Genomic DNA, 12,201 nt, shown 5'->3' on the forward strand with positions numbered 1-12,201 from the left:
CAATGGGCCGACTAAATGGGCCAAAAAGTTCTTATCTGCCAAAAAAATTGTATTGAAAGTCAAATTCGTCCAATCATGAAATAAAAAATGTTGAAACATAAGAAATCACTTGTGAAAATGCTCTACAACACCCATCCAAGTTCAGCTGTTGGCAGCAAAACACTACCATTGAAATGGGTAGGAATACCAACACAGTTGTCATATGAATTTAAGTTCAGAGAACAGATCATACCTTTAAAACATCTTGAGCTTGGATGCTAGTTAACATGTTTTTCATATTTTATGATTGACTTTAACCAAAGTTTGCGTGGGGACTTCTGCAAGGAAGACAACATCAAGGGGACTTTGTTCGCATCACCTCTTTGTCACAGCATGTTACACCATATTGTTCTTCTGGGTGCGGTTACACTACTTGGAGTACTTGAACAAGGTATAGAATCATGCAAGTATACTGAATGCAATGGCGTGTATATAAAATCCTTTGTCTAAACAACCGGCGACTGTAAAGGGTGTTGCATGAATGCTTAATGGTAGAAAATCTAAGATTCAGAAAAGACTACTTAATGTCCAAATATATAGTTTGAGGGGGGGACAAAAGTGGGGCAGTATATGATAGACTAAAGTAGCTAAAAATAGTACCCAAGAGTAATATATTTATTATTTATTGTATTTATTTATTTATAGTGAGAGAAGTTAAGCATGTATTTAAACAGCATGTTTTAAATATGATGATAGAGAAGCACTAGTGAGCTATAATAATTCCTTGGTCGGGGATCTATCTCTTTATGTACTGGAAAAGAGAATTGATATAATTTGTATGCTTGTGGGAGAAAGGTTCAGCTACAGTATTAAGGTTTCCATGTGCTATAGATTTGTGCTCTGTGGAGATAACTTATAATTTTGTCAGTCCAGATTCTGTATTGAATTAAGAATGTAAGATTTAATAAACTAATTTAATAAAATATTTTGTTTCTATTTTGTTAAAGCTGCTGCTGAGGTGTCCAAATGTTATTCTTTATCTCCTCTCCTTTTGTTTTTCTTTCTTTCCCTCTTTCTCTTTTCTCACCTTTCCTTTCCATCATTTTTCTTCTCTACCTTCTCTCTTTTCTCACCTGACCCTGCTTTTTTTCTTTTATCTTTCCTTTTCTTTCTCTCTTCCGTTTTTATTATCTCCTTTCTCTCTCTTTTTAGCTGTTAATGGTAAAACCCACAACCAATGTCACACAAAATAAATAAAGAAGGGCTTGTCCAGAGCTCACCATACAGGGGACAATACAGAAGATGGTTGGGGACATCCTTGTAGTGCTCAGCCTGGTTTTGGAGACCTGAAGACAGCCCTTTGATCAATCTTCTTAAATTTATTGTCCTATGTAACATGCTTCATATTTGTCTTTTTTTTACTTTTTCAGCCTATTTCGCATTAAAAGTAATTGCTGCCAGACGAAAGTACAATGTTTCCCCTCCAAAAACATCCGGACCTCCAGAATTTGAGAGAATATTCAGAGCTCAGTAAGTAGTGACCTTGTCTGGGTTAAGTTCATCTGCCCAGGGTTCAACAAGAAACCCTTTTACCCAACAGGTCTATGTTCCATGTAGGTAGAGTTCTAGAACAATTATACGCTTTTGGCAACAAACTAGTGCTGGCTCGAGAGCCCACTATTTGTTCCATAATATGCTCCATATGTGAACTTGTGAGTTTGATCATTAATGGTAAACCTCTTTTGCAGAGCAAATGTTGATATAATTTTAACTTGATGTTCTGCCACGCTAAGGTTTTTTTAAGGCAGCCTATAAGCATAATATAGATTAGCTGTAAGACATTGAACAGCAGTTGTGAATATTAGTGGTGCATATGCCAGGAACAAAATTGACTATAAAGGCTTTGTATGGATTAACTTTATGGCTGTCAAAAACAAGAAGGTCATCTGCCCAGTCAGCTGGTGACGCAAGAAAAGATTTTTTTGACAAAGCAGCTGCCCATCATATCCACACACCAGATATAGTCAGCACCCAGCACGGCAATACAACAACCTCACCCCCAACATGCCTCCTAAAACAGACAAAGTAAATCTATGTGGCACTTAGTATCATGAAATGAGCAGGAGAGGAGCATGTTTAGTACTTTTGCTAAAGGTCCCTGGACACAGTACCAGACTCCTCTCCTACCATGCAGACACATTCTATGTGCAAGTGCAGAGAATGTAAAAATCCCTACATTAGTTGGCTGACCCTTTCATTGGCCTTAGGATGTAGACTATGCTCCCTGGTAGCCAAGCCCTTCCTAATAAATAAAGCAGCCCTGCCTCCGACTGACTCTTTCCACCTGCTTATTCCAGGATAAACTGTTCTGAGTATTTCCCAATGTTCCTGGCTGTTCTCTGGCTGGCTGGGATCTTCGTCCACCAAGGTGAGAACAGAGCAATATTTATTAATTTCTAATGGTAAAGTACTTATTTTGTATCAGTATCACTTCCTGCCTGTATCAGCATTGTATATTTTCAGTTTACACATTTTTACTTTAATAAAATGGAATATAACACAATCAGTGTCACGGTAACCGCTGAGGCTGAGGACACATGGGGCAGATTTGAGTTTGGGAGGGGGGCACTGATGGATCCCTGGAGAGACTTCTTGCTGGCCTGCTCAGTCCCTTCTTATGTCTGGAAAACCCCATCTGGTCTGCCCTAACCAGACTCCCATGAACTAGCAGGCTATGGGGGCTCTATGTGGCCAGAAACTCTCCATGCACTTCACCGCGATCGCAGCAATGCCCACCGACAAATGGAACTGCGTCGCTACGGACCCCACTTCGATCTTTTGGGGTTACACTATGCTCGTGGTGGGCAACACTCGGAGGTGGTTACAGAGAGGGAGCTCATTTGGGAACCCTGGTTTTATTACATGTAGGCCCGGGGTTTACCCAGTCGTGGCTATGGAACTCTGGCCAGGCTACTGGGTGGACTAGTCCCGGGAACGTTTTCAACGCTGGTGCTCAAGGTTCCGACGTTGGATCAAGATGCTTTTTGGAACGTAACATCCTCGGACCCTGAGCTCTCCACTGGTACCCCGAGATTGTAGCCCCTCCTTTGGGATCACCCCGAAAATAGTGGCATTGCTGGCCATAGAACTGTATGGAGGTGCCAGGCTGAGATTTTACTCCTGATCCAATTATGTTGTGTATAAATATCTGTGCTGTTCCCAATAAAGTCAGTTCCTGTTTTACCTCAATACAAGTTCTTCCAAATTGTCCCGCCTAGCAGTGGCGCAGCAGGAACCCTATTTGCTCCCGATTATTCAGCAGAGGTTGCCGCTTCCCTGGAACTGCTACCCTAATAGGTCTAGGTGAGAAGATGCCACTTTGTGGCTGAGCCATTCCTGCATAATGTACAGTGTAACAGAACTACATCGCTGGGCCAGACATATCCCCTTCCTGAGAGTTGCAGTCTAGTGGACACTTGTCCACATTCAGTCTGGGCATTTGGGCCATGGTTCTTCCTGGGGGGAAGTGTGAGGGGGGGGGTCACTTGTAAAAATGCAGGTTCAAATGTACAAAGACTATCTGCTCACACCATAGGAGGCCCCATCCATAGTCATTGTTTCCCTGTACCTTAAGTTAGTTGATTTTATGGTTGTTCTGTTAAACCTTAATCTTGTGTGATGTAATCCAATTATGTACTGATGTGATTGAGCCCTTTTGTTCTGTTTAAAACCTGGCTGTTTCTGCTGTACTCAAATCAAGGTAGTTGTGTCTACTTATTGGGTACACATAGCAGGGTTCCAAGGTGCGCATGCTGACTGGTGCTGGAAGTGATTTCGGGGACAACAGGAGGATACATGTGGGGGATCTCTGGGAGTGACTACAGCTCTCTTGGTGAACCCGTTACATACAGTTAAACCAATTCGATTTCATGAAAGTCATCTCACCAATTGTACCATACATTGTACGGGGCTAAAGGTTGGATTGATCAGAACGTATCTAGACAAAACATGTTATATGTGTAATTTCAATACATCCACCGTGTCATCTTTTAGAGGTAAATGTTAGATAAATGACAGAAGCAAGCAATGTTATGAGGTTCTTTTTACTTATCTTGCTCTTCAAAATGCTATTTTTTAGGCACGGCTGCAGCAGGTGGACTCCTATACCTCTTCGCTCGTTACCTGTATTTTCAAGGTTACAGCTCCTCACCGCAGCAAAGGTAGTGGGCAAAGGAGCAGGTCGTATTTTTGGTCTTCCCATTTTCAAATTGTACAGTTTTATATACTAAACTAATCTACGTAACAGTGATTAACCCCTTAAAGCTCCTACAGAAGTACTGGTACATCCACAAAAATACAATACATGTAAGGGATTGCATGTGTATACAATGGGAGCAGCCAGTTTAACTTCCTGATGTCAGACTCACCCCCATTAAGGTATACTTTCCCCGTTGCTCAATTATTGTTGATTGACGATTTTAAATATTTTTAATGATTAAATATAAATACAAAGCACAGAATCCTCACAAATGCAGAAGGGAACGCCAATTAAATCAGCTCAGTAAGCATCCAGTGTGGGTTTAAATCCTAACTTATATTCTTATTATGTTAGACCCTACGGCAACTACATATGGAACTAAACTTCATAATAATGTTTCTGGTGGTGGCCCAAAATTATAGATTTAAAGTAGCCCAGGGGGCAATAGCACCCCTTACCCAGCCCTACCCCTTTAGCTACATATTAACACTACAGAATACTTTAAAAAAAACATTTTTATCTGATCTGAACTTTTCAAATTCAAAACTTTTAACAATTCAAATTGCCAAACTGTTCAAACTATGGGTACTTTAAACTAGATTTCTGTCTGGCAGTGCAATTTCTATTTGACTGATGTGAAGAAAATAGCTGAATTTGCTTAAGGCATTGCAAGTCTGCTTGTTATTGAGGAAGCCGTAGGGAGGAAGGAAAGGAGTGGGAGATTTTGGGAGATAGAAAAAGAGTAGTTTACGAACAAAGTCAAAATGATTTGGATTCAAGCAGTCTAAACTTTGCAGGTGCTTTTGTATGACAGCCGCAGATTTTGCAGAATGTGAATCATTTTCTTCCCATTGGAGATTTTTTCCTAAAAAAGATTTCCTTTTGACATAGTTTTGGGTACAGGCCAAGTGGTCTGGTCCTAACACCCGTTTATTAAACAGCCATCCAGTGTCTGAATAAGTGCAGGTGAGGGCAGTTAGTGGGCAGCTCAGAAAGGGTTGGCAGAGGCAAAACCTTTTATATGTACCAGGGCAAAGAACGCGCAGACCTAGGTCTGGGGGACGGGACTTTTACATCACAAATAATCACAGAATGGGATGAACCCGACTCCACTCAAAGTATAAAGCATAATTCCAGAAGTTGTTAGCTGCGAAACCTGTTGCTTCCTGGCCAAACACAGAAGGGTTTATTTACTAAAGGGAGAGTTGCTAGGAGAGGCTAGTTAGGGTGACCACATTTTATTTCTGCCATTCAGGGACACACTATGAAGCGGATGAGATTACACACACAGGAGTATATTATATACACTGATTTACATATGCACACCGTCACATACACAAAAAATGCATTTTATATCATATATATACAGGTTTTTGCCACCAAGTACCAAGTCAAGTTTTTCAAAGGGTTCAAATACTTATTTGACTGAGTAAAATGCAAATCAATTTATAATTTATTTGAAATGCGTTATTCTGGATTTTTTTTGTTGTTATTCTGTCTCTCACAGTTCAAGTAAATTTAACATTACAATTATAGACTGATCATGTCTTTGCCAGTAGACAAATGTACAAAAATCAGCAGGGGATCAAATAATTTTTTCTTTAACTGTATATATACATACACAGTTTTCTTTAACTGTATATATATATATATACATACAAAGATTCACATATACACACACTGTCACATACACACAAAATACATTTTATATTATATATACTGTATATCTCACATACACAATGATTCACATATACTATTATATATTAGTTATTTTGTTTGGAAACCATGGTGATCTCAGATTTAAAAATATACATACAATCATTACAGACATGAGTAGATTCAGATTGTTAACCCCTCTTTTACCAGGCATGAGCAGATTCAGATAATGAACTCCTCTATTACCACGCATCACACACACGTCACACAAACAGAGACACACAAACACAGTCATATACACACAGTCAAACACACATACTTGGTGCTGGCTGCAGATTACACTGAGCTTGGTGTGAAGGAAGGACTCAGGAGATGCTTCTGAACTCTGAAGGGCCCCGTTCCTGCAGGAATTTACAATCTAGGTGGATTTGATAAGTCTCTCCTGATTGGCTGAGACCTCCTTACCCTTAGACTTCTCATTCCGGGATAATGCATTGCCCGGGACCCGGGATTTATTGAGGTACTGCCCTGGGCAATCTGGAACATGTGGTCACCCTAAGGCTAGTGAACATGACTAGCAAATTTCTGCTCCAAAAGCACTAAGTTTTCCCTATAAAATGCATAATGCAACTTGTAAGGATTGTCACCGATTTAACTATACATTATACAGGGCCAGCCAAGCTGTTCCTGCAGCAGAAGCTTGCTGGGGTTGGACTTAGAGAATTTAAGGATCACAATTCACCTGCAAACAATGACCATGGGTGTAAAAAATACCCCTGGGCCCCCCAACCTCACCAAGCAACATGTCCCACAGTGCCACCTTTGCCCTAAACAGCCTGTGAGAGCCACCTTTGCCCCCAAACAGCTTGTGAGTGCCTTCCCCCAAACAGCTTATCAGTGCCATTCTAACCTCCAAACAGCCTGTTTGTGCCATATTTGCCCCCAAACAGCTTATCTGTGCCCCCAAACAGCTAGTCTGTGTCATCTTTGTCCCAAACAGCTGGGCTGTGCCATCTTTGCCCTCAAACAGCTTGTCTGTGCCATCATTACCCCCAAACAACTTGTCTCAACAACATACACTTTGGCACACATATGTAAACACACTTACACAAATTACACACACTTACTTATACTCACTAACACACACATAAATATTCATTCTAACACACACTTCATCACACCCCACCTACACATGTATGCTTACACACAAACACTTACACATCCATGCTCACACACAATTATACATCTATGCTCACACACACAATTACCGCGTTTTCTGGCGTATAAGACCCCCAACTTTTTCAGTTAAAATATAGAGTTTGGGCTATACTCGCCGTATAAGACGACCCTTCTACCCAGTATACAACAACCAGCCAATCACGGCAAGCGATGTATCTTACCGGTGATTGGCTGGTTGTTGTATACAAAGCCTGCTTGGATTGGGTGAGTCAGCTCTCCCTAACATATGCCTGTCCACACACACATGTATAGACATACACTGCCCTCACACAACCCTTCCTTTATACACATATACATGTACACACCAGCTTACAAACACACATATACACATACACTGCCCATACACAGACATATACATACATACACTGCCCTTACACACACACACACATATATATATATATATATATATATATATGTATATATCTACACATACTAACAAATGCCTGTCCATACATACACATTTATACACTGCCTTCACCACACACCCCTGCCTTTACACACACACACATATATATATATATATATATATATATATATGTGTGTGTGTACAGGCACACATATATATATATATATATACACAAATAACTACATACACCTGACCATACACATACACTGACCATCTCACACCAACATATATACACATACACTGCACTTACACCCCTTTCTCCCCATCTCTTACCTTTCTCATCTTCTATCTTCCATTTCAGACCTCTGCTTTACTGCTCCCTCATCACTATGCGCCGGCAATTGATGCCGAGCGCCGGGATATGACGTCATCCCCGCGCTCGGCATCAATAGCCGGCGTGTAGTGATTAGGGAGCACGGAAGCCGAGGTCTGAAGTGCCAGACCTCGAACTCCCTAATGTTGGGCTAGTTAGAGAGAGGTTGTGATCTCCCCAACCAGCCCTGCTCATCGGGCGCCCGCTGATCAGGGCTAGTTGGGGAGATCACGATCTTGCACCTACCTCTGCGCAGCCCTGAAGACCGGCCCAGGGGAGGCGGCTTCTCCGCTCGCCCCTCCCCTAGAGATACGTGGCTTCGTGGGGAATCTCCGGCTCTGTAAGTTTCAGTACTCGCCGTATAAGAGGACCCCCGACTTTTGAGAAGATTTTCACGGGTTAAAAAGTCATCTTATACGCCGGAAAATATGGTATACATTTATGCACACACACACAAGTACACTTCCATAATCACACACATAATTACACATGGATGCTGACCCAGAGATCAAAGGGAGTAGGGCTTCACTGTCACGCTCTACCCAGGCTGCAGAGCTGCATGTCTTTTGTTTCCCTGTCTTGCTGTGGTCCATTTCTGGATTTCTGTATGTTCTGTTCTGAACCTCTGATTCCTTGATTCCAGTCTTGCTCTTTGCTTCAGGTCTGTTTCCTTTATAAGATGTGCCCCACCTGTGTGTTCTGTTTGTCTCAGTCTGCAGTCTACAGGTATGTCTCTCTGATAAGTGTTTGGATTTCATGTTTGGTTTGTTTAGTAGCTTTGTAAGCAGGGTTTAGCATTAGGACCCACCGTCATTGGAGTACTTTGGCTTAGTGGTGGGCTAAGCATACTATGGCCATAAGATGTAACAGAATCTCCAATAGTTATCATATAGTCCTAGGCTAGTTCCTGTATTTATGTGTGTCAGTCTGTGATGTAACCTGTGGGGTGTCCTGTCCTGTATCCCCGGTAGAGGGGTGTCCTGTCATGAATCCCCGGTAGAGGGGTGTCCTGTCCTGAATCCCCGGTAGAGGGGTGTCCTGTCCTGAATCCCCGGTAGAGGGGTGTCGTGTCTTGTTCCCTGTTGTACTCTGTATTATGTATATCTTGTCTGGTTATGTTTCTTGCTTGCTCTCCCTGTCCCTTCCTCCTTGCTTTCTATGTTTCTCATGTACTCTGCTTAGCTTTCCATACTTCTAGCCTGCAGCATCCTGCACATGATTCCAGTGCTATGTTTCATGCCTGCTCCAGGGTGCCTGCAGGATATCTCCAAGTCCTGCTCTGTTCTGTCATCATCCGCTGCTATGTCAGGGCGCTGGTATGTGGATGCACAACCCTAGAAGCCCACCAGGAGAGTGCTGTCGCCCTGCACCAGGCTCTGTCCAACTCCGCTACAGCACCGTAACTCCTGCACACAATCTTTGTTAGCAGGTATCCTTATGCCAACATGGCTGCTAATATATGCAAGACCCATTAATAACAAAGACCCAAGATGACACCTGTGATTCTTGTCACAACATTCCCAGCTCACTCTTTGGAACATTGTTGTTTTTGTGGTTGATTTTCCTTTGGTCTAGCTGTGAAGAGCTGCAGCCGGTGAGGAAAAACATTCCATTCTTTAGTGCCAGTTTATGTTTTTCAAGACACCGGCTGAGACAGTTTCCCGATTCCTTCCTATTTCTTTTCCCCAGGATGAAGCTGTGACTTGGGAACCACATACAATATTGATCTAACATTAAAGAGTTTGTTGGGGCAACATATTGAGCTGTTCCCCAGTTCCCATTTTTATTTCTTTGTAATTCCAAATGTAGATTGATGCATGCATGATCTTTTATGGGGTTTAGTAAATAAGACTCTCCCAGAGAATGTAAACAGGGCCACAGGATTGTAGTCCTGAATCCAAAGCACGCAGAGCTCTACCTTTGTCTAGAAAAGCACTCAGTGGGACAGCGAGAGTGGCAAAATCAGGACTGTCACACGCAAAGTGGGACAGTTGGGAGGCAAGAGGAAGTGTAGTTTAATAGAAGCAGGCAGAAAAAGGAGGACAATGAGATATAAATCTGATTTTCGAATCTCATAAAATTATAATGGATTGTAGTTCATGCATTTTGCTTAAAAGCAGGGTTTTAGTGTCTAATGTTTTAATATATCAACAAATGATGGTTCCAGCAAACAAACTAAAGGACTGATTATATTATTCTGTGAAGGCAAATCTGAAATGAAAACAAATTACAGGGGTTATGATTCTGGTGCAAACTTTGAGATGGAGCATATCACCATAGCAACCAATGAAATCATCCAGTCACCAGGAAAATTTTAATTGGTTGCTACAGTGATAAAAACATTCCTTAAATCTTGCACCAAACAAGGAATACAAGGTAGAGCAAAAAACGAAAACAAAAAGTGCAGCGCAAAACAATTTAAAAAGATATTTACATAATAAGAAGAATATTTTGTTTATTCACGTTCCTCTCCTCTTCTTATATTATCCATTTAATTCATAACATAATTTGGTCCCCAGGAATAAAAAGCAGAGAAATATTTATAGGCAATATCTTTAGTGCACCAACTGTATTGTAGGATCATATAAATCAGACTCATACATGAATAACACCACGTAGAGCACTGGGTTTTTTCGGTGCCTGGTGTTGGTATGTATTGGAGTCTTTTCCTTGCTTAAATGTACCTTTGTGATCTGGCTTCCAGACCTCAACACTTGTGGCACCATGATATAAGAGGCCATCCAATATCAACATCCTCCAAAAGCAGCATGACGCTTCACAGTGCTCTTGGAGGGTCTTGATCTTAGACGGTCCCCTATATCTCAAAGGTTGTAGGCTGGAAGCTGGGTCGTGTGCTGCAATGTCCTGCTCTTGAAGGGTCTTCATATAGGAGGATCCCTTATATCATGGTGCCATTTTGCAGGGTTGCATTGAACCATTGCTCCCATACATACTGTTGGAAATTCACTTTATTAGCAGCTATAACAACCTTTATCACCATTATTTTTATTGCATTCTTTGTAGACACATTTCTTTTTTTTCCTCCATTAGGCTGAGTCCGATGTATCTCAATGCTGCAGCCCTTTGGGTCCTGGTTGGGTTGTCTGCACTAGGAATCCTGAAAGTGCTGTTTGCCCATTACCTGGGTTTGGAGCTACTGTGATTCCTTGCTTTCTATGTTGGATGGCAACTAGACAGGATCAGACAATTACTTGATTTTCTTGAACTTCTATTATTATCTGCAAGATGCCACTATCAGGCACAGGTGGGATAAGAGCAGGTGCTTCCAATGGGCTGTATTCACCAAAGAGGGAGTTTGCCAGAGAGCTGAAGATTTCAGCTGGCTGATATCATTATCCATTATGAAGGAGCCCAGAGAGCTGCCTCTGTAAGAACGGCTGGCCATGCATAATGCATAGTTAAATCAGAGAGGGGAGTTTTAAGAAACCTCTCACATTTTTTATCAATTACGCAGGGCCAACTTAGTCCTTCTTGCAGCAGTAGTTCGCTGGGATTTGTCCTTCATAATTCATAGAAGGCTGCTTAACCCTGAAAATACAGTATACCACTCAATATCCTTTATAGCTAAATTTGCTTTCATCTAATGTCAGAATTTATACCGTAATATGCATTTATAGATTAAGATGGGCAGCGTCTCCATTGTATATCTCTGTATCTTCACAATTTTAGACCTATATGTAATAACTGCCATATATTTCAGAATAAATACTGTTAAATTATCATTTTTATTCATTAAATGCTTTTCGCACGGGACACTCCAGCAATCATCTGCACATGTATGCAGACAATGTATATTGTTCCACATTTTTTATAACTAAAACACAAAAATTGGCATTGATAGGTTGTTCTTCTTAAGTTTATATGTTTTTGTGATTTAACCTCCAGAAGAAAATAAAAAAATGACACATACGAGTAGGTCTATTTTATTAACATTCTAGAGAGTGCAATTACCGTATTTGCTTGATTATAAGACGACCCTGATTATAAGACGACCCCCCAAATCTGAATATTAATTTAGGAAAAAAAGAAAAAGCCTGAATATAAGACGACCCTATAGGAAAAAAGTTTTACCAGTAAATGTTAATTCATCTAAACTATTTTTTTTAAATAAAAGCTGTGATTGAGAAAAATATTTTGGTTTTATTTCCTTCTATTTTCCAACCTGCCCCCCAGTTAAGCACATCTGCCCCAGACATGCCTTATACCCCCTATATGCCACTGTGCCCCATGATATGCCTTTTAACCCTCTAAATGCCACTGTGCCCCATGATATGCCTTTTAACCCTATATGCCACTGTGCCCCATGATATGCCTTTTGACCCCCTATGT

General features: G+C 41.1%; 1 protein-coding gene across 1 annotated transcript; it reads left to right on the forward strand.

The window, feature by feature from the left end:
* The first annotated feature begins 372 nt into the window (after window positions 1-372).
* LOC149297851 (leukotriene C4 synthase-like) lies at window positions 373-11,014 on the forward strand. Its single transcript, XM_089488130.1, has 5 exons — window positions 373-430; window positions 1,410-1,509; window positions 2,337-2,407; window positions 4,118-4,199; window positions 10,903-11,014. Exons 1-5 carry the CDS (start codon window positions 373-375, stop codon window positions 11,012-11,014), a joined length of 423 nt encoding a protein of 140 aa, XP_089344256.1.
* Window positions 11,015-12,201: the final 1,187 nt, after the last annotated feature.

This window comes from Sceloporus occidentalis, unplaced genomic scaffold (genome assembly GCF_023333645.1).
Source record: "Sceloporus occidentalis isolate IW3139 unplaced genomic scaffold, rSceOcc1.0.p SCAF_36, whole genome shotgun sequence".
In the NCBI taxonomy this organism is placed as follows: domain Eukaryota; kingdom Metazoa; phylum Chordata; class Lepidosauria; order Squamata; family Phrynosomatidae; genus Sceloporus; species Sceloporus occidentalis.